Genomic DNA, 26,425 nt, shown 5'->3' with positions numbered 1-26,425 from the left:
TCAGGCCTCAGAACGCTCAGACAGAACCCAGCAGCCAGCCGCTCATTTACCGCCTCCACCAGGCTGTCAGCAGATCCCCGCTTCTCTGCGAACGGACTCCCGAGCTGCGAGGGAACCCTGAGGGTGGTGTACGCCCTGTAGGGGGGCGGAGCTGCAACACAGTCACATGACCCGTCAGACACGCCCACACACTCACCGCGGCGCCGTGAGGACAACGCACGTCGTTTCTGTCTCACCACATTTGCCAGCAGGTCCGCCGTACCAGGGCGGTCCCTCCGCTGCTCCTGTCAGGCCACAGGAAGCCGCATCACACACTTTTCACAATAAAGGTCCTGTGCCTCGTGACACCCTGCCTCCTCACCTCTTGCTGCGCCGCCGTTCTTCCCCTCAGCACCCAGTGCCCCCCCCCAGGGGGGGCTGCCCTCCTCCTCCACCAGGATGAGCGGAGCGTAGAGGAGGCGGCCGCGGCGAGGACACGGCTTGGCCCAGGAAGCCGAGGCGGTCGCCGCCGAGCGCCCGGCGGAGTCGTAGCTGTTGTAGGCCTGCTGAGCAGAGCGGAGGTCACCTGAGGAGCCGGCCCAGGTGTGTCTGGGGCAGAGGTCTGAAGGTTACCTGCGGCCGTGTGCGGCGTGGCGGGGAAGTCGGGTGGTACGTGCCGGGAATGGGCAGGTCGTCACTGCTGCCCTGCCGCCTCAGACACTGGATGTTGAAGGACGGTTTGCGACCTGCAGAGGGCAAAGAAACGGATTGGCTGAGCTGCTGCGCCGTCACACCTGTGATGTCCAGCGCTCCGTCTCCTACCTGTGGGCGTGGCAGGCAGCAGGCGTCTTCGAGTCGTCCTCCTGCCCTCGCTGTAACCGTCGCCATAGCTGCCGTTGGCGTACGGCGCGTGTCCGTCGTGGTGGTCCTGGTACGGCGAGGGATCGTCAGGGTAGTGTCTGTGAACACAGCCAGGTAAGCATTTAGCCAGGTGCAGTACTACCTACCGCTGCAGGTCCACAGGGACCAGGCCAGGTGTCAGGAGGCATTCTGGACTCCTCCTCCTCCTCCTCCTCCTCCTCAGGTCACCTGACATGCACCTGGGCTCCCCTCCATGCCTGCAAAGGCAGAATATCCAAACTCCACCCAGAAGGAAATGAAGGACTAGCTCAGCTTTGCTCCCACTGCTCCAGCATCCATCTTTAAATGATGCTACGGCTTTCTGTCCCGCCTGCTATGACTAGCCTGACAGCTACGCTCCGTTTGCTATGATTTCCCTTCATTACAGGTATGCGCAGCATCTGAAGTTCTGCTGAGAAACGAAGAGGTTAAACCTTTCACCTGACGGCGGTGGGCTCACCTGTCTCTGGAGGTGATGCTCTCGTTGTCCTCCTCCCTGCTGTAGTAACCCTGCTCTCCGTACATCTCCACGTCTCCATTCCTCCACGACCTGTCTCTGGAGTCTCTCCTGCAGGACAACCCAAGACTGTGATTGGCTGAAAACTGTTCAGACCCAGAAAAGGTAAAATTGTTGAAATCAATTATCTTTTTTGTTGTTTTTAAAGCAAATCAATATTTCTGAAAGAGCTTTTTAGAAAGTGAGGGCCATATAGAAATGATGACAGGATCTGTTGTTGTAGATAGGGAGAAATGTGTTATGAATACAACAGTTTTCACATTTTATGGGTCTTCTGGTGGAACAAACTGCAACACTTTGAGTAGCTGCTAAACTTCAGCTGTGATCATTTACATCAGAGACTGAGCAAATGACTGCGGGATGATTGCATCTGGGCTTCCCTCCCATCCACCGTTTCTACTAAATAAAAGTGACATTTAGGCCCAAACCACATTCTGTGACGAGGAAAATCCAAAGGGAGCTTGTTTGGTGGGACACATGCTGTCCTAGAAATAATTTAGGTCAGTTGTTAGGGGAACATGCTAACGTGTGCGACAGAGTAACAATGCTGGTCAGAATTGGAGCTGAAAATGAGAAAGTGCACCTGCATGCTGACAGAATGGTGGATCAGAGGCGGATTGCTGCTGTGAATCTCCGCTGAGGTTCTACCTCCACAGGACGGGTCTATGATGTGTTCTGTTCTGGTTCTGGTCCGCTTCTCTGACCTGCTTCCATGTCTGCAGGCTGCTGCTGTTTAGCCAAGATAAAATACCAAATGCTGCACTCGGTGCTGGGAACCCTGGGAACTCTCATGTGATTGGCTCAGGAACCAGGAAGTAAACACGGGCTGCACTCTGAAATCATTCTGGACCGTAGCTCCAGGTTTGAAAGGAGAAAAACGTGACTAAGACGTTGTTGATGGGGGAGACTGATTGTTTTTAGGGAATGTTACTAACATCCTGGGAGAGAAATGAGAATGATTTTGGTTGATTTTACAGTAAATATCTTACTTATAGCTCCTTTAATGCTACACTTTTAAAATTAGAAAAGCCTATTACAGGGAATTGGGACCACTGTGGGCAGAATGAAACATGTTATATACATGTACCAAGTTGTGTTTTAGATTTTGTTTTCCTTTTGTTACTTTATAAACACAAATCTGTTCTGTCTCTCTTTGAGGACAGTTGTGTTTCTCTCCTCTCCTGCTTCTGCTGCTATGTTTTGTCTTTCTGAGCACTTTCTTCATATCACCTGAACGCTGAAAAACATGGATCTGGTAAGCTGCTCTCTCATTGCTATTGATCAAATTTTTATTGACGTGTAAACTGCATAAATGGGGACCCGTCCGGTCCTGATTGACTCATTTTGTGGGATACACCCCATATTCTATGGAAAACGGTGTGTCTTTCCACTTTGTCATTCCTGGATGTTGAAATGTTTGCATGTTTGGATTCAGGATACTGGGATCTCTACTTATTGTTTTTTGTGGATTTTTGATGTATCAGTAAATACAGCGGATGTCGGTAGCTATGTGGCCTTGATCAGGCTGCCGGCTGCAAATGATGCGCTCACTAAGGCGGTGAACGGACAGACCTGGATGGTGGAGGAGCTGAAAATCTGGATGTGCTGGAACGCAGACTGGCTTTGGTGGTTGAACTCAAAGGGAGATGGGATAAAATCTGGTAGTGATACGCAGAAAAGCCCAACAATTTGGAAAATTGGATTTACCATTTGGAGCCAGCAGAAGATTTAAAGCTGACGTGAAAGGCAGTGCAGCTTGCCCTCATAACAAATAAAGTATTTGGTCTATGCCTTCCCTATCAATGACACTCCCTGGTTGTCATGGCGTAGAGCTCAGAACCCCCCCCCCCCCGCTCCCTCCTCCCCCGCTGACATCTGTGGATGCTTTCTGAACTGTTGGCCGGTGGATAACATCAAGGACAACGGTCTCTGGAGAGCGTTCATGGAGATATAAACACCCAAACAGACACACATAACTGATGCTCATATAAACTGATGAACTTACACGCGACTATTCTCACGTTTACCTTCTGCTAAATGTGTCTCGTCTTATTTGTGCTTCTCATGCCAGAAGTTTCTGATATCTCAAACGGTATCCTGTTATAGGATAAAGTGTGAAATATGTGTTTTTTCCTCTCCCTACTACTGTGGCCTCTATCTTTCCACAGAGTAATGGCAGCGCCCTGTGGGCACCGTGTAGGTGGTGTCCTTGGCAGCATGGCCACCCCCCCCCCCCTGAAATGTTTGTGATGGCGGTTGTACTGAAACAGTAATTTCCCTCTGGGATTATTAAAGTATTTCTGATTCTGAAATCTCATCTACTTGTGCCTTTTATGTACTTAAATACATATATTTAACATTTGGAAACTCCAATTGCAAATGTTTAGAGAAACAAATTCCTTCTCCTAGTGTGTGGAGCCCCCAGAGATAGCCTTGGCCTCCCTCTGGCCCCCCAACAATGAAGGTTTAGCTCGGCCATTGGCTATAATAAGCGGCTGTTCCCCACCGGGCTCACCAAAAAGAGCTCCTAAATCGCAGCGTTGGCTGCCAGCTTGTTAGGCCTCCAAGCTACTGCCTGTCAAAAAGAGACAATATTTGTCCCGACTGGTCAGGAAGTGTTTCTCTTGCAGACTTTGCTACCTCTGCTCTTCTCTCCCCTGGCTGTTGTCTTTGCACTCATGATTTTTAAACTCATTTCTTTATTTTGGACATGGAAATAAAAGTAGTCATAGTGAACTACAGGCCTGAGCACTACTGCAAAGAAAGCATTATAATATGTGCTATTTAACAACAGCGCCACCTGGAGGATGTGGCTGCAGCTGCAGTCAGAGCCTTCAGCCTCCAGCAAAACCAGATGTGAGTCCTTTCTGTGTGATGATGACGACACACCTTCCGTATTTGTGGTATGACGGTCTCTTCTGGCCGTGGTCCGACAGGCTGTTCTTCACGGACGGCCGGCGATGATGACTGACCGATGACCTCATACTGTCGCCGCGGCGAAGATGCTCATCGTGCTCGTTTCCGTTGGCCTGCCTGGTCAGAGAGCCGACTCGGTGGATGAGACTGCCGTTAGAAATCCCACCATCACCTGAAGAGAGAGGCCCCGCCCACCATCAGTGGCGATCGCACCTGGAAACCTTCTAATTTCTGAGTCAGTCAAACAGTGTAGACCTGTTTCTCTGCTGCCCCCTTCTGACTGGGCTCAGATTTACACATAATATTAATTACTATTAATATTAGTTCATATTTGCTCAGGTTTTTAAATCTTTGTGGTTCCAGGATTTTCTTTTCAATTTTATTTATCATTTCAACAGCAATATACATCAACAAAGTGATATACAGTATGCATTAGTAGCTGTTCATTTTTTACAGAAACCCCAACATTACATGGGCATGCATGTAAATGAAGCAGATTGAATAAAAGCAAGCAAAATAATCAATCAAACAAACAAAAAACTAAAAAACAGAACAAAAAAACGGTGAAATGGACCATTAGGTCAGCTGTTAACCATTCAGACTGTATGTGGCTGGTTACCGTTCTACGGTGTAGTGCACATTTTAAAAGTTTGCATGTATTTCAAGAATTGTTGCCATGTTTGGTTAAACTTAAGTGATGAACTAGTTAAAGTGCTTTGTATCTTCTCCAAATGCAGAAACCTCATAATATCTTCAGTAAACGCCGGAGGAGCCAGGTTGACCTTATATGCCCCAGAGAAAGTATTTAAAATAATACTTACCAACTTTGGGACACGTCCAAAATGTTTGGATAAGTGAGCTAATGCCAGCTTTGCAGCGATTACAAAGTGGATCAATGTTTGAATAAAACTGCCAGTTTGTCCCTGTGCCAGGTGCAGTTTTGCCTGCTGCACCCTGGACATTTTCCGGCACCTTCCTCCTCCCATACGCCCAGTAACCCACTGATCTCTGCCACAGTGGGACGTAAGAAGAAGACAGAGAATTTGTTCTAACACAAGCTAATGGGGAGGAGGAGAGTAACTGCACCCATGAAGTGAAGGAAGGTCCAAAACCAAATTTATTCAGAATATAAAATAAATAGTCCCATTCCACCCAATTGATTGAGTGCCTCTCAGCGTCAAGTTCTAAAGCCATTTCTGGCATTATGGAGGACTGTGTATTAAAAAGCCTTAATAAATCCAGTTTAGCCACCAGAGAAGGTAAATCGTGTTCAAGGCGAAAATGTTTTGGACAATATTTTAAAAATTTGGTGCAATTGGTGGGCTAACATTTTAGAGCCCCCCCCTCAATGCTGATATAACCTCCCTGACTTATGAACCAACGGCTCTGCATGTTGAAATGAAATGAAATGAAATGCGGTTTGCTGCTCCGACCTTTGTCCAGGATGCTTTTAAATCTGTTAGTTCAGTCGGGCGTTTTATCATGGGAGCAATACGATATGGCAGATCCATGGATTTTACTCATTTTTCTAACATGTGGTGTGATTGGACCTCACTGGGATCCGCTGTCTGATGCAGACTGCATGTTATTTCATAAAAGCAGAGCAGGAAGGAACCGTCTGAAGGACATTTGTTAAAGCAGTTCTGCCAGGAGTTAATGCGTAATCAGTGCTGTGGAAAGTGTGAAAGAAGAACACATTGTGCCAAAGCTGGAGAGCTGGAGAGATGATGGACCTGATGCCTGAGGATTGTGAGGCTGAATGCGTCCTGCATAGACAGCGACGTAGACGGATTAGTATAAGTTGGTATAAGTACGTCCTGAAGGCTGGGGCTGCAGGATTTTACGATGAAGATGTCTTATTGTATTTGAGTTCGCTGTAACTAAGGTGGTCTTTGAAGTAAAGTCCCCCACGTTGGCTATGAGAGACAATCCTTTGTCTGTTCTGGTTTCTGAGTCTTGTTTTTTTATTGCATATGAAAACTGTTGGGTGCTTTTATTCTCCCACAGTGGGATGGTTCTGATTCTGACCATCCCCACACAACAAGTAAGGGAAAAAGATATTTTCCATAACATGACATGGAGTAATGGTGCATTTTACCAGTAGGTGTCAGTATGGAGCCTCGTCGATTCTCCACTCCACATCCGTTTTCCGTCTGCAGACACACAGACAGATGAGAACAGAAGCTTTACCTGCTTTAAAGAACCGCTGCGTCATTCTGCAAACCAGTGGAGGGATGAGCACCTTATATCCAGCGTTGTTCTCCAGCTCCTCGCCCTCCATCAGGACCTCCTCATCCTCCTCCAGGTCTTCATTCAGGGCCAGACGCATCTCTGGACCCAGGTCCTGCAGGGTCTTCAGACCAGCCTTACACAGCTGCACCACGACACAAAACCAACAAATACATCAGACCATCAGAACATAAATAGGAATTAAAGTGGATGTGAGGAGACAACAGCAAAAAAAAAAACATTTTCTTCCACATGGAAGTCAAGGATAGAGGTCCTCAGATGCTGCTTTCTCCCCTTCAGCTAATTTCTACCACTGATGTGGAAGCAGTTGGCTACTGGGTGGCAGCAGCCAACACCTGGACCTTTAAAAAGCTTTTTGTAAAGATCACAGAATCCTTTAAACTTCAGCTCAGGGTTACTGGGAGAAAATATGGAGAAGGACAGAAGCTGTGGGGCCACCAGGTGGCGCTGTGGAGCTCTATGTTCACAGCAATCAGGGGACAGGAACATTCTTTATAGATTAATAAAACAGATTACCATAACATTATATTATAAACATTGTGTCTATATATGTAAGTCTGCCTGAAAACTAACAGCTCAGCAGCTAAATCCTCCTCAGGCTCTTTAATATCGGGGTTCACCAACGTTTGCTTAAATAATGAACATCTGGAATCTCAGTGAGCATGCCCAGTACGCTCTCAGCAGACATAGTGGGGCACAAATCCTACGGCCCCATGCTGGGATCGACCAATCAGAACGCTGGAAATGTTACGTTATGTTTATATTCTGCTGAATAGAGTGAGACCATCTAGCCAGATTTATTTGTATCACATTTCATTATAAAGGACAAAGGAAAGTGGTTTACATGATTAAAACACTGGAAAATAAAAACTAAATAAAAGAGTAAAAAACCAGTTGGAATAAAATGTAGGAACATGTAAACAAAATAAAACAGGAAAATGTGAACTAAAAGCAAATATTAATCTAGTGCTGGTTGTCCTTGCCGGATCATTGATGTGAATCTTTTCTGTTCAATAAATGAACAACATGAGTCTTTATTTGTAATTTTATGTATAAAAATTAAATGACATGTTCTAGTGCGTTGGTTTATGCTAATGAATCTGTTTAATTTAACATTGATCAAAGTCAGGTTGCATTAATCACAGATTATTTGCCTCTAACAGGTTTTTGGGCCCCGCTGGAGCAAACTAACCTGAACAGCAGACGGATTCGTAGAGTCGGACTCTCCAACTACATTTTCTTTCTCCTTCCTTTTCCTGAACTTCCTGAAATAATCCTGAATGAGGAAAGTTGCGTAAAACTTGCCGACTGTGACTTCCTCCTCTGCAGAAGGAGAGAGAAAGCTTTTAGTGTGCAGAGCTCCACGCAGAGGTGCTACGGCGCGGTGGCAACTCCACCTTCATGGGGAGGAATGACTTCATCCAGCAGCTTGGGCTTCATCCTCTTCCAGATCTTCCTGATGATCGCCCTCAGCTCCTCATTCTCCTGGTCAGGGTTACCTGGACACAGCATGCGGGGGATAAAGCTATAAACTCACACCTTCATGGCTGTTAACCCACAGAAGACATAAGCAGGGCAGCGTGTGGCCTGACTGCAATGAAAAGTCAGATAATATGCAGATGACGCTGCATTTATGTTCCCATCCCAGCTGGGATCATTGACCAGAGCTAAAGAACATGATGTCTGACCTTCAATGTCTCCTACACACCTGAACTGAGTTTGTTTGAAGGTGAAAGTGGAGTCAGCATGATAAAGTTCTCGTACCTTCTGTCTTGATCTTGAGCGCCGTGCGGACCAGAGCGAAGAGCGTGGCGTTGAAGGTCACCATCCCATCGGCATTCAGAGGCATGTTCATGGCAACCAGGCGCTGAGGTAGAGAGGAGAAAGAGGCTCTGACCTTCTCTGCCCACTCAGGTGTGGATATTTCCCACGCCTAACTCATCATCTAAATGCTGCTGCAGGACCTCCTAGATCTTCACGTCTTTTAGGTGTGAATGTGGTTTTCTAAAGAGTCTTCTGCACATTTCTGTCAGGACAGACCCTGTTTAGGTAACTTGGACCATCAGAGAATATGGAAATAATCACTAATTAACGATAAGCTGTAACTCTACATCTGTGTGAGCTGCCTCCATGGATCCCAGCCAGGACCAGCGGGTCTGAGGCGGGACGGACTCTGCTTCACCTGGGGGCTCACCTTACAGGCCACTCGGTGTGGACAGAGCTTCCCAAATCCCAGAGGAGGCTGGATCCTCCGCAGCAGAGCCACAACATCCAGATGTTTGATGCGACCTCTGAGGAGACAGAACGTTCCAGATGTGAATCAGTTCCAGGAAGAGTGGAGCTGATCATCAGATGCTGGGTTCTACCTAACCCAGCATCTGATGATCAGCTGAACCTCTGTGGAACCTACTTAGCCTCTGGATCATACTCCGACCAGATCCTCTTGAATTCATCCAGGTGATGCGGCCCCAGGATGGACCAATCACGCGTCAGATAGTCAAAGTTGTCCATGATGACGGCAACAAACAGGTTGATGATCTAAAGGAGAAAATCAGGCGTGAACTTCTGAGCCAAAGTATTTTTCTGGGAGAAGGTGAGTTTATGTTTTCCCACCAGGAAAGCACACAGCATGAAGAAGCTGATGAAGTAAACGATGGCGAAGTTGCTGCCGCAGCTGAACTCCTCTCCAGGTTCGTAGTCCGACTCCGGGTCACAGCGTTTACCTGGGAGACTGGCCAGCATGATCTCCTGCCAGGCCTCACCTGTGGCACACCTGTGGACCAGAACAGAAGCAGTTCTGTCGTTTCCTCATTTGCTGGACAGCAGAGTGAGAGGAAGAGGAGCAGCAGGAGGAGCAGGAGCAGCAGGAGCAACAGGAGCAGCAGGAGCAGCAGCAGCAACAGGAGCAGCAGGAGGAGCAGGAGCAGCAGGAGCAACAGGAGCAGCAGGAGCAGCAGCAGCAACAGGAGCAGCAGGAGGAGCAGGAGGAGCAACAGGAGCAGCAGGAGCAGCAGGAGCAACAGGAGCAGCAGGAGCAACAGGAGCAGCAGGAGTAGCAGGAGCAGCAGGAGCAACAGGAGCAGCAGGAGCAGCAGGAGCAACAGGAGCAGCAGGAGCAGCAGGAGCAGCAGGAGCAACAGGAGGAGCAGGAGCAGCAGGAGGAGCAGGAGCACAGGAGCAGCAGCAGGAGCAACAGGAGGAGCAGGAGCAACAGGAGCAGCAGGAGCAGCAGGAGGAGCAGGAGCAACAGGAGCAGCAGGAGCAGCAGGAGCAACAGGAGCAGCAGGAGCAGCAGCAGGAGCAGCAGGAGCAACAGGAGCAGCAGGAGCAGCAGGAGCAGCAGGAGCACAGGAGCAGCAGGAGCAGCAGGAGCAGCAGCAGGAGCAACAGGAGCAGCAGGAGCAGCAGCAGGAGCAACAGGAGGAGCAGGAGCAACAGGAGCAGCAGGAGCAGCAGGAGGAGCAGGAGCAACAGGAGCAGCAGGAGCAGCAGGAGCAACAGGAGCAGCAGGAGCAGCAGCAGGAGCAGCAGGAGCAACAGGAGCAGCAGGAGCAGCAGGAGCAGCAGGAGCACAGGAGCAGCAGGAGCAGCAGGAGCAGCAGCAGGAGCAGGAGCAGCAGGAGCAGCAGGAGCACAGGAGCAGCAGGAGCACAGGAGCAGCAGGAGCAGCAGGAGCAGCAGGAGCAGCAGGAGCAGCAGGAGCAGCAGGAGCACAGGAGCAGCAGGAGCAGCAGGAGCAGCAGCAGGAGCAGGAGCAGCAGGAGCAGCAGGAGCACAGGAGCAGCAGGAGCACAGGAGCAGCAGGAGCACAGGAGCAGCAGCAGGAGCAGGAGCAGCAGGAGCAGGAGCAGCAGGAGCAACAGGAGCAACAGGAGCAACAGGAGCAGCAGGAGCAGCAGGAGCAACAGGAGCAACAGGAGCAGCAGCTGCAGCAGGAGCAGCAGGAGCAGCAGGAGCAGCAGGAGCAGCAGCAGCAACAGGAGCAGCAGGAGCAGCAGGAGCAACAGCAGCAGAGAGGTCTGACCTGAAGAGGAGGAGAACCGCCTGAGGGAACGTCTGGAAGTTGTTGTTCCTGTTGATCTGAGTGTAATCCTGCATCGCTATCTTCCCAAACGTCTGCCGGACAGAGAGGAGGAACAGTTAGCGGGGGGGGGGGGGGGGGGGGGGGGGGGGGGGGGGGGTACGATAAGGTACCATGTAGGTCCGTTTGGACCCAGACAAGAACCCGTCCTCGCTGCGTTCAGGTTCTAGGTCTTGTGGAACATCAGTAAGTTCTCTCCATTTTCAGCAAACATCAGGACTCTGCAGAGTCCAGACAGCGCCCCCTGCAGGACCTCAGCTATATAAGCTCACCTGCATGCCGATGACGGCGTAGATGAAGAAGATCATGGCGATGAGCAGAGCGACGTACGGCAGCGCCTGCAGAGAGAGCACAGCATGAGACTCTGACCCTGAGCCCATGAGCCACACAGCAGAGCTTCAACCCGACAACCAGACCTCCTCTGACTGGAACAACGTGAGGAGAGTGGTGAGGACAGCAGCAGGGACCATCAGGGCTCCTCTGCCCCCCCCACCATGGGGAACTATAAACTGGACTCTGCACCACATCTGAACATCTGCATCATTACCAACGCTGCCGGACTCTTAGTCTCCCTTTACACAACAAACATGCATTTTTGCACAAATGCCTTTTAGCACCATTATTTTGCACATTAAAACTGGTTTGTAAATTCTCCTGCACTGTTATATGTTTACATTATGTTTACTGCTGCACTTTATATTGTAATGTTTCCTTATTCCACCTGGAATATGACTATACTCCTATAAGCTGTATGCAACAAATATTTGTTCTGTATGAACTCTGTACTTACAAAAAGTCAGCAGCTACGGCCACACGGCCTCCTAAAGGGTTTCCTCTGGATGTGAACGTCTGTTTCTGCCTGTGTAGTTATCTTTAGTCATTTTATAGCCTTTATCCAACGTCACAGCCGGTTACACATTAGGGCTTTATTTAAATTTACTCAATAGTTGCTGGTTTACATCCTGCACTCGGTAACAACCCACCTCTTATCCTACTTCATTAACTCCTCCACCTAACTCCCTGCTCAGCACTGACTCCACCCTTCTTCTCTCCCATCCCTTAATAACGCCAGTCTGTCTCTCGTTAACCTTATGTCCTTAGTTACTCGTTAACTAAATGTACCTCATTAACTCTCTGTACCTCGTTAACCAGCTGTCTCTCGTTAACTTTATGTCCTTAGTTACTCGTTAACTCGCTGTCTCTCGTTAACCTTATGTCCTTAGTTACTCGTTAACTAAATGTACCTCATTAACTCTCTGTACCTCGTTAACCAGCTGTCTCTCGTTAACTTTATGTCCTTAGTTACTCGTTAACTCGCTGTCTCTCGTTAACCTTATGTCCTTAGTTACTCGTTAACTAGCTGTACCTCATTAACTCTCTGTACCTCGTTAACCAGCTGTCTCTCGTTAACTTTATGTCCTTAGTTACTCGTTAACTAGCTGTACCTCATTAACTCTCTGTACCTCGTTAACTTTATGTCCTTAGTTACTCATTAATTAGCTGTACCTCATTAACTCTCTGTACCTCGTTAACCAGGTGTCTCTCGTTAACCTTATGTCCTTAGTTACTCGTTAACTAGCTGTACCTCATTAACTCTCTGTACCTCGTTAACCAGCTGTCTCTCGTTAACCTTATGTCCTTAGTTACTCGTTAACTAGCTGTACCTCATTAACTCTCTGTACCTCGTTAACCAGGTGTCTCTCGTTAACCTTATGTCCTTAGTTACTCGTTAACTAGCTGTACCTCATTAACTCTCTGTACCTCGTTAACCAGTCTGTCTCTCATTAACTTTATGTCCTTAGTTACTCGTTAACTAGCTGTACCTCATTAACTCTCTGTACCTCGTTAACCAGGTGTCTCTCGTTAACCTTATGTCCTTAGTTACTCGTTAACTAGCTGTACCTCATTAACTCTCTGTACCTCGTTAACCAGCTCTCTCTCGTTAACTTTATGTCCTTAGTTACTCGTTAACTAGCTGTCTCCTTAGTTAACGCGGCTCTCTGACCTGCAGTGATTTGATGAATGTCCACAGCAGCGTACGAATCCCCTCCCCCTTATTCAGCAGCTTGACCAATCGCATCACTCGGAACAGGCGGAAAAAGGTGATGGATACCCTGGAGCTGTCCTCGCCGCTCTGAAAACAGGAAACTTAAATGAAGTTCTGTGTGAAAGTGGACCGTTAAACACAAAAGCTTTTTATGTGGTTGACAGGAAACGTTGTCTGTGATCTGCTGCACTGACGCTGAACTCGGTGACCACGATGTCCACCACACTGCCAACCACGATCAGAGCGTCGAAGGAGTTCCAGGCATCCACGAAGTAGTGCTGCAAGGAAAAGGAGTCAGTGAGCGGCGCTGCAGGACCTTCACACGGCATTCTGCCTCCGCCTTCCCACCCGCAGTCTGAGAGCCAGCAGCTTCAGCAGCATCTCGGCCGTGAAGAGTCCGGTGAAGACCATGTTGAGGATGTCCATGACGTCGCTGAAGGTCTTGGACTGTTCGTAGTGCTGCGGCAGAGAAACCACTCGGCTTTAGGCGTGACCAGACCGAACGGCTTCGACACGATGCAGCGGTACCGACCTGAACGGCCAGCGTGACGGTGTTGAGCAGGATCAGGACAAACATGACGTACTCAAAGCCCGTCGAGTTGATGATGGACCAGAACTTGTACTGAACCGGGTTCTTTGGGATGTAGAGCTTCAGCGGCTGAGCCTTCAGGGCGTACTCCACGCACTGACGCTGTGTTTGAGACAAAGACGTGAAACTAGACAGAGCGCCCTGGAACCGGCTGACTGGATCAAGGACCAGAACCAATAAACCACAGCTGGACTCAGGGAACCAGAACCTGCTCAGAACCAACAGAACCTGCTCAGAACCAACAGAACCTACTCAGAACCAACAGAACCTGCTCAGAACCAACAGAACCAAACAGCAAAGTCTTTCCATGTCCTGTGAAAGTCCAACTTATTTCCCATATTTCTTAGAACCCAGTGGAGTCAAACTGTTTGGGTGTGGATCTAAGACTATAGAGGACCTTCAGGTGGTTCTCCTTTGATCCGGTTCTTTGATCATTTTCATCTCAGTTTATTTCTGTTGCACCATCATCTGAATGTGGATGAACAGATCCAGGTTAAATCCAGGATTATAGAATCATCTCAGTGGTGAAGGAGCATCTGTCCATGGTCACCGCATGGTCCGCTACATGTGCTGACAGCGTGATACCAGAACCAGAACCAGAAGAGGGATTCCAGGTTTTGAAGCAATATGACCGTCTTAAGCCTGGATTATGCCATATTATGTCATTTTGGCTCCAGAGAAGATCATTGAACGACTTAAATACTATGGTTCTCCCAGAACAGTTGGGTGGATGTGAAGGGTTCTTCCTCTACAGACACCTCAGCAGTCTGGAGGAATTTCTGGGAACAGCTGGATAGTTGCAGTGATCAGGAGGGATTGCTGCAAAGCCATCAACAATGCAGACGACTTGATGCAACCTGCTGGGTTTCCTTAGAGAGGAAACTTTCTCACCAACCTGGAGGATCTGATGGAGTCTGACTTTAGAAAGAACCTTGACGTGTGTCATGAATTGGCGCTATATAAATATAATTTCATTGAACTGAAGGGGCGAAGCAGTGGGAACAATCAGAGAGAACATTCTTCATGGAGGAGCAGCCTGAACTTCAGGGATACCGACTGGTGGAACAAGAAATGTTTTTCTCCAGACAAATCTGGACCTTCTGACGTTCTAACTCAGCTTCAGTGGGAACCGTACCTGGTTCTTGTCCAGCTCACAGTTCTTGTACTCCTGCTCTCCTTGCTCTCTGAAGGTGATGATGACAAAACCTACGAAGATGTTCATCATGAAGAAGGCAATGATGATGATGTAGACGATGAAGAAGATGGAGATTTCCACTCTGTAGTTGTAGATTGGACCGGAGTTCTCTCCGTTGGCGTCGATGGCTTTGTAGAGCAGCCTGCAGACCAGCAATAGAACTTTAACGTGTATTTCTTTATTTCTGAAGAACAATGCAGAAGTTTAAAGTACTGACGCAGGCCAGCCCTCAAAGGTGGACACGGTGAAGAGCGCCATCATCCCCATCAGCACGTTATCAAAGTTAAAGTCGCTGTTGAGCCAGATGCGCTGCCTGACCATGGGGTGGCTCACATCTCCGTCCTTGTAGACCACAAAGGTCCCTCTGCAAACACAAACACGCTGATTCAGCTGAAACGTACCTGGACCAGCAGGAATGTGCTGAAACACAGCTGGACCTGGACCAGATCCAGCTGCTGCTAATCCCCAGCTGTGACCCACAAAGCAGCTTACTTGCACTGTTCCGGAGTGCTTTTGGCCTCATCAGTGCAGCGGTAGAATTTACCCTGAAGCAGAGAAAGCAGACAATGAAGGACCACATGCAGCTGCTGAAGGACTCTGCACAGACGCACCTTGAAGAGCTGGACACCGATGCAGGCGAACATGAACTGCAGCAGCGTGGTGACGATCATGATGTTCCCGATGGTCCTGATGGCCACAAACACACACTGGACCACGTGCTGCAAGAAAGATGCAGCAAAACCAGAACCATGAGAACCTGACCAGTAAGGTCCTCCTCTTGTTCAGGCAGGAGGAGACCAACAACGCAGACATGGGCCTAAACATCTCACCAGCAGTCTGGCTTACCTTCAGTCCTTTGGCTCTGTTGATGGCTCTCAGAGGTCGAAGCACCCTGAGGACACGAAGGATCTTCACCACCGAGATGGCACTGGAGCTGCAGATGATCAGAGCACAAGCACAACGCGTCTGATGGAAGATGCTGGAAGCAGAGCGGAGGTCAATGGACAACCTGAGGCTCAGAGGTAAACCTGCTGATGCTCCTGGACTTTCTACTCTGAGCCCAGACCTTCTCATCAGGGGGAAGGTCTGGTTTTTCTGTTCCCGATCAAAGCCAGACAACAGACCAGGTGAGGTCACACGAACCAGACCTCGGCTCTGAGAGGCATTCTGAGCTCAGAACCTCTGCAGACATGAAGATCCTCAGATCCTGAGATCCTTAGATCCTTAGATGTTTAGATCCTGAGATCCTTAGATCCTGAGATCCTTAGATCCTTAGATGTTTAGATTTTTAGATGTTTAGATCCTCAGATCCTCAGATCCTCAGATCCTCAGATTCTGGCCAGCTCACTGACGTCTAGCTGGGAGAATGAGACACAAAGAGGAAATCTTCTGGGTCTTTTGTTTGTCAGGAGCAAATCGTGAACTTTCCCACAGAGTTTTAGAAATCAAAGAATTGCCTCTCTGGAGGTCTTTCTTCTCCACAAACGGAGAAAGCCCGTCTCCATAAGGTGTTCCACATTCAGTCCACATTTCCTAAAGTCTTTCTAAATGGCTGCAGGATGAAGACGTGTCCATAGACGGCCAGCAGAAGGAGGCGGTTTGGTGTTTCTTCTGGTGGATTCTCACAGAGCTCCTCTGCTGATGTTGCATCATTACTCCATGTTTTTCTGGACCAGAGGTCTAGAAATCTCCCAGCAGTTGCTTTTAATTGGACACCAGATGATTTTAAGACATGTTGTCTAGTCGCCCTGATCCAAACATCTCTTCCTGTTGATCACCAACAGAAATCCTCCAGATCAGGAGTTTTACCCAATGATCCGCTCGGTTCTGATCTGAAGCAGAACTATGGAACATTTTAGTGAGCAGGCCTTGCTGCTGATTTATTTCATCAGAACTGGAAACCCATTTGTCTGTTTGATGGAGCATTTTTCTGCTGGTTTTAATCATTTTACTGACCATCGTGCTCCGTCTGGTCAGCTGAGAGCTTCAGTCTGTGGTTCACCGCTGAATTAGACTTTTCCACAGAGAAATCTGCTTTAAGCTGCTGCAAGAAATCTGAGCTTGTAGCTGATTGGCTACATTTCTGTCAGTTATGAAACAAACGTCCTGCTGCCATAAAGCAACAAAACAGGATTATTATTTGTCTCACACTACAAAATATTGAAATATGTCAAACTGCTAAGACTCTCTGAGGGAAGCCCTGCTCAGGTTCTCTGGTTTTATTAACCATAAACTAACGGAGGGATCAGAGAAGTGGGAGACGCGTCGGCGTGTCTGATCCTTAATTGATGGCGTCTCTGATGGGAAACCTCTCACAGATCAACAGAGACGCTTTTCTAATGTAAGTCTTTGATAGAATTATTCTTACTATTTTCTACATATTTTATCTTATTTACTATGTTCATTGCATTTATCATTCATATTTACTCTTTACTACTAAGAAGTTTTAAGGTTTTAGATATTTCTCTCTCATCGTTGCAGAAAGCAGAGAACTATGTTGTGACTATAATAAGTGTTTTATGAACTATTCAGCCATCTGGGTGCTGCGCTGTGTGAACTGCTTGGTTTTATCTCAGAGGTCACAGTTATTTAGCTTATCACTATTCCTGACCTTCACAATGGAACCTAACCTGACTCAAGCCAGGTTAAATGGAACCAGGGATTCCTTTTGCTAATAAATAGAGAGGAGGCGACGGATTTGCTTCAGAGCGAATGTGGAGATCTGAATTAAGCATCTCTGTTCGATCTCCTTGCCAGATTTTTGAAAACTCTCCTTCTTGTGTTATTAATACATTTTTAGGTGTTTGAACCTGACAGTCATGATCCTCATAAATAATCTGCAGCACCTGAAGAACCTTAACCTCTCTTTGTTACTAACACCGCTCCAGATGTGTGAACAGCTGCTTCTGTTCTGTTAAGAGCTCAGGATCCTGGTGTGTTAAACAATTATTGTCCCGTTTCAAAACGTTGTATTTTAGTTAAGCTTTCTGGAAGCTAGTTAATAATCAGCTTAAAGAGCTGATAATTGGTCACGTGGTCAGGAAACAGTCCATTATCCCGTCTCTGACTCTCCGCGGTTAAAAGGACTCATTTAATGAGCTGTCACAGCGTAGACAGCGTGAGGAACACGGCGGTCTGTCATCAGACGACTTTAACATCAGTAAAGGTGTGCAGCAGGGATCCGTTACAGGCCCACCTCTCTGATTTATATTCTCATGCATCTGTAGATCTCCTAAAGCCGGCCGCCTCTGCTCACCTCATACCTGTCAGAGCGTCCAGCCACAGACTCTCAGGACTTCCTGTCCCTCAGGGACCCGTCGGTACCATCAGAACCTGGAAAAAAGCCTTTCCTGCTGGTTCCGTCAACACGGACCTCTACAGCCGGATCTGAAACCGTCTACTCTGATTTCACTGGAGCAACTTAAGTTTCTTTTAAGACAAAAACAGAAACCTTCTTCTGTAACCTTCTCCTGTTTTAACTGGTATTTTATCAGCTGGTTTAGTTTAGTCGCATGTCTTAATTACTTGTTTTTGTTTTATCAGACACAATAGCTGTATCGGTCAAGGTTAAATAAAAATGTCTGCTTGACTACAGGAAGCAGAAATATGAACACTGACTGCAGAAAGAAGGAGACGAGCGAGACGCTGACGACCAGAAGGTCCAGCAGGTTGAACCAGTTTCTGCAGAAGGAGCCCTGGTGGAGGAAGGCGCCATGGACCGTCATCTGCAGGACACACAGGTGATGTCAGAGAGAGAAGGTCTGAGCGGCGTTCTCCAGACGGCCGAGGTTTACCTTCAGCAGAATCTCCACGGTGAAGATAGACGTGAAGGCGTAGTCTGCATAACCCAGAATCTACAAACACAGCAAGTTCAGGCTGAGACAGCAAACACAGGCTAGAAATAAAGCTGATTTACTTTAAATGTGCTGTAGGAGGCTGGAGGCTGTCCAGCAGGTGAGGCCACAGGTGAGCCGACACCTCAGGTTTGGACCAGCAGTGCAGAACTGAATGTTTTAAATGTTTTGTGACCCAGAGCTCACTGTTACTATCTCTTCCAAATTAAGATTTAAGCCGCTTTTGGTCCTTTTATCATTTTAAAACAACAATTCTAAGATTTTTCTTTAAATTTTACCTCAATGAGATAAAAGTTTTTCTCAAAGCATCTCAGGCCTTCAGAGCTGCTGGAGTGAAAAATGTTAGGAGAGGAGGAAGCAGGAAGAGGGAGGAAACAGAGAGAGCTGATTGGCTGATCCACCTGAACAGAGAGACCTGCAGCAGGTTGCATCAAGTCTCTATAAGTCAGTTTTATTTATATTTACAATCCACATGTCATCATCAAGGTTCTTCCCAGAGTCAGACTCCATCAGATCCTCCAGGTTGGTGAGAAAGTTTCCTCTCTAAGGAAACCCAGCAGGTTGCATCAAGTCTCTCCAAGCAGCATTCACTCCTCCTGAAAGAGCGTAGAGCCACAGTGGACAGTCGTCTGCATTGTTGATGGCTTTGCAGCAATCCCTCATACTGAGCATGCATGAAGCGACAGTGGAGAGGAAAACTCCACGTCTTGATGACACTGGGCTCTAGGTAGATGCCAACCGCCATCACGGTTTGTCCAGATGTCAGATTGTCCTTGTCCTTGCTCCACTCCTGCAGGTCAGAAAGATGCTGTAGGCCATGTCGCCCCAGGCCTCAGCTCAGTAGTCTCCTGGAGGCGTAGATGGTCTGTGGAGGCGATGCACCTGTTGTCCCATAAGCCGTAGGTTCAGGGAGACTGGGTCTGGCTTAACAACATCTGAGCAATAAACCTGAGTGGCTTTGCATTGAGGATTCCTTCCACTTCAATCAACAGCCTGGCTGCCTTTATGGACTTAATCTCTGGATTTAATCTCTGGACTTAATCTCTGGTTCCCAGGTTCCCCATAATGTGGGGAACCTGGAGAGAGCAGCTCTATCTGTTGTCCTGCCAGAGCAGCTAAAAGCCGGCCTGCAGTTCAGCTCATCCACCTCTGAAATCTGTTCCTCTGTCGCCAGCATCTCAAACGGCTCGCCATAAAGCGCCGTACCCCCAGTGGGAGGCTTCAGTGTCTGGTCTGATAATCAGGATGCTCACAGCTGCTGGTCATGAGTTTAAATATGATCGCCTCTCTGCCCGCCCACCCTGATGTTAGGGGCAGAGGCAGTCTACTCCAGCTGACCAGACAGGTGGAGATCTGCGGGAGTCCAGCGTTAGCACGCCACTCATGACACCCCACACAGCTGTGCTGCTGCCGTTTAATGGAATCCATTTCTCCTCATCACTGACCGGCCGCAGAAGGTACATCTTAGGAGGAGCTTGGTAACAGGAGGCTTGATGTCTGGATCTAAATCCTCTGCCACTCTCACCAGACTCCAAGCTCCACCTCTTCATCACTTAGTGACGTCTAAGGAGGAATAATTCAGCTTGTAGAGCATCTGCAGCTGTCATGGCAGGACGTCTGATCGTTGGCTTCCCCGTGAAGCTTCTCACGGCGTTAATGAGGTCGACCAGACCGCCAACATCACCAACATCACCAACATCTGTCTGTGATCCAAGTGGAAACTTCAGCTCTGCACAGGCTTTTAAACCGAGCCAAGGACTGAACCCTGTGGTCCTCCACAGTTTGAAGAGTTAATATTAACAAGAACAAACTGGAATCTGTTTGTTCTTGAGCTCCATAGAGAGAAATTTATTAGTTTCAGCGTCTGACGGGTTAAAGGCAGCAGCTGCTGCTCTGCTTTCTACGTCTCATGGCGCTCCTTTATCCCAGCAGGTGATGGCAGTAAGACGCTGACAGGTGAGAGGCGTTAGCAGCAGGTAGAGGAAGCAGGAAATGAGCTTAATGGAGAGGAGACAGAAGCAGCTACTCACAATAATGATGAGGATGGAGATAAGGTTCAAACATTCTGATGCTCTGACCATCAGTTTAGCTAAAGTTTCATCATCATGACACGTTTTCTGACCCGGTCTGACCGCCTCACTTCTCTCCTCTCATGCTAGCAGCACAGGTGTGTATCAGCCAATCAGCTCCCAGCAGGAAGTTTAGGCTGAGCCAGGAGCTCAGACATCTCAGCAGATTTGGCAAAACGGGTTCTGGGTTTCATGGAGCGTCCATGAAGACTTTAACGGATCTGAGCAGAATTACAAAGACGGAAAACGGATCATTGACAACTCTGAGCCGGCAAAGATAAATGAGAACCAGTTAGAACCAGTGAGAACCAGTTAGAACCAGTTAGAACCCAGAGACCATGACTGTGCCGGCAGTTCCTCCTTTCAGTCTGACTCTAAGCCGGTCCTGTTCTCTCGTCTCAGTAACCTGGTTCTGACCCGGTTCTGACCCGGTTCTGACCTGGTTCATCGCTGACCCGGTTCTGACCCAGTTCTGACCTGGTTCTGACCCGGTTCATCGCTGACCCGGTTCTGACCCGGTTCTGACCCAGTTCTGATCCGGTTCTGACCTGGTTCATCGCTGACCCGGTTCTGATCCGGTTCTGACCCGGTTCTGACCCGGTTCTGACCCGGTTCTGACCCCGCAGCCCGCTGAAGCTCTGCCCCACCTGGTACCAACCAGAGGTGTGCTGATGACATCACCTGTGACATCACTGGCCTTCAGTGAGGAACGTCGGGGAAGATGTGAGACTCACGTTGTTCCTGAAGGAGTGCGCTCTGATTGGGTCCTCGGCAGCCAATGAGCAGCTGCTGAGGATGATGAAGACGAGGATGAGGTTGGTGAAGATGTGGTGATGGATGAGGGTGTGGCAGGCGACACGGATCCTGAGAACAGGCAGACAGAGACAGAACGTTAGCTCTTCATTTGGAACCAGAGCGGATGGATCAGTTTCACAGGTAAAGAAAACACAAAGTTCTAACAGGAACTGTTAGAACAGCTGATCCACAGCATTCCTGCTGTGGATCAGCTGATGAAGGTTCTGTTGATGACCCAGTTTGGCGTCTTCTGCTGTCAGATTAACGTTTCATAAAGGATGTTCTCATATGAAGAAAATAGCTCATAAAGCTGGGTTCTCCTCATGGTTTCTACCTTCAGAAGGTCATGTCTCTCAGAGTGGAACCTACATGGTAGAAATGGAGTTGGTAGATACTGAGGTTCCTCACACACTCACGGGTTTGTTTTGCTGAGGCAGAAGAAGGCGCTGCCTTCTGGGATGGGAAGAACCTTCTCCTTAGGAGGTGCAAGATCCGCCATCTTCAGCTGGACCCCTCCCTCTGAGAAGAAGACAGGAGAAACAGAGCATCTGATTGGATGACACATCTGTCAATGAGACAAAAGGTGAGACAGACCAAGACGATGGTGGTTCTGGTCCTAAAAAACACTGACCCACCACCAGAACCCAGAACCCTTCAAGTTCCTGGAAACCAGACACTAGAAGTCAGCTTCTGATTGGGTTCTGGGTTTATTCTGAGGCTCTGAGGAGCAGCAGAGCCTGAGAACATTCTCCAGAAGAAGACCTTTGAGGAAGACCAGAAATCAGGAAAGAAGGTGTAGGCAGGAGGGGGGGCGTTCAGGTCCTCTCTACAGGAGTAGCAACCTGCAGGGCGTCAAACCCTCAACTCCACCCAGAAGAACCAGTGAAAGGTTCCTGGTTCAGGAAGCGTTGCTGGTGTTCCTCAGCGTCTGGAAATAAGACGCGGGTTGTCTAGTCCAGCCTACGGTCCGTTTAACAAACTGAAATTTCTTCCTTCTTAAGTTGGAAAAATCAACTGAAGGTGGAAACTGTGACCACAGGAGCCAAGATGGCTGCTGCATGTGTGGAGATCAGCTAGCAGTGGATCATGTTGCTCTGAACTCGTTAAGAGTCTGTAGAGACTGACCATCCTCTCCTTCTGGAAGCTCCTCTTCCTCCTCATACTCAGTATCTTCATCCATGTCCACCTGCAGAGACACAGACCTTAGAAGAAGCTGAGCGTGACGCTGATCCAGAACCTTTGGGCTGGTGAACCTGCTCACCTTCACCTCTCCTTCAGCCTCCTCCTCAGCCTCAGCCTCGTTCTCCTTCTTCTTGCTGCAGAAGAGGAAAGCAGAACGGATGAGAGGAACTTCATTTACACGTCCATCTGCTCTTTCTTCTCTGCAGGACTCACTCTTTATTCTTGTCGTCTCCATCTCCTCCTGCCAGGTTGTCCACAGCGATGGCCAAGAAGACGTTCAGTAGGATGTCTGATGCTCGTTAAGAAGACGTTCTCCTACAGATCATTGATGAGGACCGTGATCTAGAACCCTTGGAGTAGACTCTGATATTAGAGGAGCGCCTGAGATGATGGATGGATGGATGGATGGATGGATGGATGATGGATGATAGATGGATCGATGATGGATGGATGATGAATGGATGATGGATGAATGATGGATGGATGATGGATGAATGATGAATGGATGGATGGATGATGAATGATGGATGGATGGATGGATGGATGGATGGATGGATGGAGGATGGATGGGATGGCTGCTGCTGCTCTGGCTGGCTGGATGGCTGGCTGGCTGGCTGCATGGCTGATGCCTGATGGACTGCTGCTGATGGATGCTGCTGGCTGCTGGCTGGCTGGATGAATGCTGGCTCCGGCCTGATGGATGCCTGAATGATGGCTGGCTGATGGCTGCTGGCTGGCTGCCTGCCTGTGGCTGGCTGCCTGCTGGCTGCCTGCCTCCTGGCTGGCTGCCTGCTGGATGCTGGCTGGCTGCTGCTGGATGGCTGCCTGCTTGCTGCTGCTGGCTGCTGCTGGCTGGCTGCCTGCTTGCTGGCTGCCTCTGGCTGGCTGCCTGCTGGCTGCTGCTGGCTGGCTGATGGATGGCTGCCTGCTGGATGATGGCTGGCTGGCTGGCTGCCTGCATGCTGTGCCTGCCTGCTGGCTGGCTGCCTTGCTTGCTGCTGGCTGGGCTGGCTGCTGGCTGGCTGCTGGCTGATGCCTGCTGGCTGCTGGCTGGCTGGCTGGCTGGCTGCCTGCTGGCTGGCTGGCTGCTGGCTGCCTGCTGGCTGGCTGCTGGCTGCCTGCTGCCTGGCTGGCTGGCTTCTGCCTGCTGGCTGGCTGGCTGGCTGGCTGGCCTGGCTGGCTGCTGGCTGGCTGGCTGGCTGCTGGCTGGCATGCTGAGCTGGCTGGCTGGCTGCCTGGCTGCTGCCTGCTGGCTGGCTGGCTGGCTGGCTGCTAGCTGGCTGGCTGGCTGGCTGGCTCTGCTGGCTGGCTGCCTTGGCTTCCGGCCGCTGGCTGCCGTACTGCTGGCTGGCTGCTGGCTGCTGGCTGGCTGACTGCTGCTGTCTTTCTGCCTGCTGGCTGCCTGCCTCCTGGCTGGCTGCCTGCTGGCTGCTGGCTGGCTGGCTGCTGGCTGGCTGCCCTGCTGGCTGCGAGCTGGCTGGATGGCTGGCTGGCCTGCCCTGCTGGCTGGCGCCTGCTGGCTGGACTAGCCTGCTGGCTGCTGGCTGCTGGCTGACGGATGCTGCCTGCTGGCTGCTGGCTGCTGGCTTGGCTGCCTGCCTGCTGGCTGACTGCCTGCCTGGCTGGCTGCTGCTGGCCTCTGGCTGGCTGGCTGGCTGGCCTGCAGGGCTGGCTCTGCTGGCTGCTGGCTGGCTGGCTGGCTGGCTGCCTGCTGGCTGCTGGCTGCTGGCTGGCTGCCGGCCTGCCGCCTGGCTGCTGCCTGCCTGCTGGCTGGCTGGCTGCTGCTGCCTGCTGGCTGGCTGCCTGCCTGCTGGCTGGCTGCCTGCTGGCTGGCTGCCTGCCTGCTGGCTGGCTGGCTGGCTGGCTGGCTGGCTGCCGGCTGGCTGGCTGCCTGCCTGCCTGCCTGCCTGCTGGCTGGCTGGCTGGCTGGCTGCTGGCTGGCTGGATGGCTGCCTGCCTGCCTGGCTGGCTGCTGCCTGGCTGCCTGCCTGCTGGCTGCCTGCCTGCTGGCTGCCTGCCTGCTGGCTGCCTGCTGGCTGGCTGCTGCTGCTGGCTGCCTGCTGGCTGCTGGATGCTGGCTGCTGGCTGGCTGCCTGCTGGCTGCTGGCTGCTGGCTGCTGCCTGCCTGCTGGCTGCCTGCCTGCTGGCTGGCTGCCTGCTGCTGCTGGCTGGCTGGCTGCTGGGCTGCTGTCTGGATGGCTGCTGGCTGGCTGCTGCTGGCTGGCTGGTGCCTGCTGCTTGCTGCCTGGACTGGCTGGGGCTGCCGGCTGCCTGGCTGGCTGCTGCCTGCTGGCTGCTGGCTATGGCTGCCTGCTGGCTGGCTGCCTGCCTGACTGATGGCTGGCTGGCTGGCTGCTTCCGGCTGGCTGGCTGCCTGCCTGCCTGCCTGCCTGCCTGCTGGCTGGCTGGCTGCTGGCTGGCTTGCTGGCTGCCTGCATGCCTGGCTGCCTGCCTGCTGGCTGCCTGCCTGCTGGCTGCCTGCCTGCTGGCTGGCTGCTGGCTGCTGGCTGCTGGCTGGCTGCCTGCTGCTCCTGGATGGCTGCTGCCTGCTGGCTGGCTGGCTGCTGGCTGGTGCCGGTGCCGCCTGGCTGGCTGCCTGCCTGCTGGCTGGCTGCTGCCTGCCTGCTGGCTGGCTGCCCTGCTGGCTGGCTGCTGCCTGCTGGCTGGCTGCTGGCTGGCTGGCTGCTGCCGCTGGCTGCCTGCCTCCTGCCTGCTGGCTGGCTGCCTGCTGGCTGGCTGCCTGCCTGCTGGCTGGCTGCTGGCTGGCTGGCTGGCTGCCGGCTGGCTGCCTGCCTGCCGCCTGCTGGCTGGATGGCTGGCTGCTGGCTGGCTGCCTGCCTGCCTGGCGGCTGCTGCTGCTGCTGGCTGCCTGCCTGCCTGGCTGGCCGCTCCTGGCTGCCTGCCTGCTGGCTGCCTGCTGGCTGCCTGCTGCTGGCTGCTGCTGCTGGCTGGTGGCTGGCTGGCTGCTGGCTGGCTGCCTGCTGGCTGCCTGCTGGCTGGCTGGCTGGCTGGCTGGCTGCCTGCTCCTGCTGGCTGGCTGGCTGGCTGGCTGCTGCTGGCATGGCTGGCTGCTGGCTTGGCTGGCTGTGGATGCTGCTGCCTGGCATGGCTGTGCTTGCTGCCTGCTGGCTGCTGGTGGCTGGCTGCTGCATGCTGCTGCTGCATGCCTGCTTTGCCTGGCTGGCTGGCTGCTGTGGGCTGGCTGCTTGCTGCTGGCTGGCTGTGCTGGCTGCTGGGACTGGCTGCTGGCATGCCTGCTGGCTGGCTGGTTATGGATGGATGGATGGATGATGGATGGATGGATGAATGGATGAAGGACAGGCGTCTCCATGGATACAGTTGCCGCAGATGAAGAGGATGACGAAGTAGACGCAGACGATCATGCCGGGGAACACGGGGCCGCCGTACGCCATGATGCCGTCATACATGACCACGTTCCAGTCTTCACCTGTCAGGATCTGAGCACAGGTGAACCTTTAGACACGCCCCCACCTGCTGTGACATCACCACCTGTAATCGTGCTACCTGGAAGCAGGTGAGCAGCGCCTGCGGGAAGGCGTCGAAGGTGCTGCGCTTGGTCTGCGTCTCGTCGAAGTTGAACTTCCCTCCAAAGAGCTGCATGCCCAGCAGAGCGAAGATGATGAGGAAGAGGAAGAGGAGGAGCAGCAGGGAGGCGATGGACTTCATGGAGTTCAGGAGGGAGGCCACCAGGTTGGACAGCGCCGTCCAGTGGCTGAGGAGACACAGGTAGGCCATCAGAGCGGCAGAGGTGAGCTGCAGGTGCTCCAGGTGGAGGAGCGTTCCTCACCGCGTCACCTTGAAGATCCTCAGCAGGCGGACGCAGCGGAGCACGGAGATCCCCAGAGGAGGCATGATCTCCAGCTCCACCAGGATGGTCTCCATGATGCCGGCGCACACCACGAAGCAGTCGAAGCGGTTGAAGAACGCCACGAAGTAGTGAGCCAGACCCAAACTGTACATCTTCAGCAGCATCTCCACCGTGAAGAGGGACAGCAGCACCTTGTTGGCGATGTCTGCGGAGAAAGATGAA

At 50.9% G+C, this 26,425-nt stretch overlaps 1 protein-coding gene across 2 annotated transcripts in view; it reads right to left on the bottom strand.

The window, feature by feature from the left end:
* cacna1fb (calcium channel, voltage-dependent, L type, alpha 1F subunit) overlaps positions 1-26,425 on the bottom strand; it is a 45,186-nt gene that overhangs the window by 1,991 nt on the left and 16,770 nt on the right. Inside the window, exons 15-50 of one of the 2 annotated variants that reach the window (XM_036143677.1) lie at positions 26,183-26,408; positions 25,900-26,107; positions 25,712-25,832; positions 22,588-22,663; positions 22,454-22,508; positions 22,318-22,378; positions 21,609-21,711; positions 21,132-21,261; positions 18,269-18,328; positions 18,093-18,199; positions 15,321-15,408; positions 15,086-15,193; positions 14,967-15,019; positions 14,692-14,838; positions 14,415-14,616; positions 13,223-13,381; positions 13,039-13,149; positions 12,885-12,968; positions 12,649-12,777; positions 10,916-10,981; positions 10,587-10,678; positions 9,176-9,335; positions 8,973-9,100; positions 8,757-8,853; positions 8,327-8,429; positions 7,960-8,061; positions 7,755-7,885; positions 6,555-6,686; positions 6,411-6,465; positions 4,286-4,484; positions 1,340-1,447; positions 802-938; positions 613-725; positions 362-545; positions 237-284; positions 51-151 (exon numbers count right to left, since the gene is read on the bottom strand). In XM_036143677.1, coding sequence (XP_035999570.1) covers positions 51-151; positions 237-284; positions 362-545; positions 613-725; positions 802-938; positions 1,340-1,447; positions 4,286-4,484; positions 6,411-6,465; positions 6,555-6,686; positions 7,755-7,885; positions 7,960-8,061; positions 8,327-8,429; positions 8,757-8,853; positions 8,973-9,100; positions 9,176-9,335; positions 10,587-10,678; positions 10,916-10,981; positions 12,649-12,777; positions 12,885-12,968; positions 13,039-13,149; positions 13,223-13,381; positions 14,415-14,616; positions 14,692-14,838; positions 14,967-15,019; positions 15,086-15,193; positions 15,321-15,408; positions 18,093-18,199; positions 18,269-18,328; positions 21,132-21,261; positions 21,609-21,711; positions 22,318-22,378; positions 22,454-22,508; positions 22,588-22,663; positions 25,712-25,832; positions 25,900-26,107; positions 26,183-26,408 — 4,184 coding nt within the window. The remainder of the gene's footprint in view (positions 1-50; positions 152-236; positions 285-361; positions 546-612; positions 726-801; positions 939-1,339; positions 1,448-4,285; positions 4,485-6,410; positions 6,466-6,554; positions 6,687-7,754; positions 7,886-7,959; positions 8,062-8,326; positions 8,430-8,756; positions 8,854-8,972; positions 9,101-9,175; positions 9,336-10,586; positions 10,679-10,915; positions 10,982-12,648; positions 12,778-12,884; positions 12,969-13,038; positions 13,150-13,222; positions 13,382-14,414; positions 14,617-14,691; positions 14,839-14,966; positions 15,020-15,085; positions 15,194-15,320; positions 15,409-18,092; positions 18,200-18,268; positions 18,329-21,131; positions 21,262-21,608; positions 21,712-22,317; positions 22,379-22,453; positions 22,509-22,587; positions 22,664-25,711; positions 25,833-25,899; positions 26,108-26,182; positions 26,409-26,425) is intronic. The other variant, XM_036143679.1, reaches the window with a different exon arrangement.

Source organism: Fundulus heteroclitus, chromosome 1 (genome assembly GCF_011125445.2).
Source record: "Fundulus heteroclitus isolate FHET01 chromosome 1, MU-UCD_Fhet_4.1, whole genome shotgun sequence".
NCBI lineage: Eukaryota > Metazoa > Chordata > Actinopteri > Cyprinodontiformes > Fundulidae > Fundulus > Fundulus heteroclitus.
This window is presented reverse-complemented; position numbering and strand designations above follow the sequence as displayed.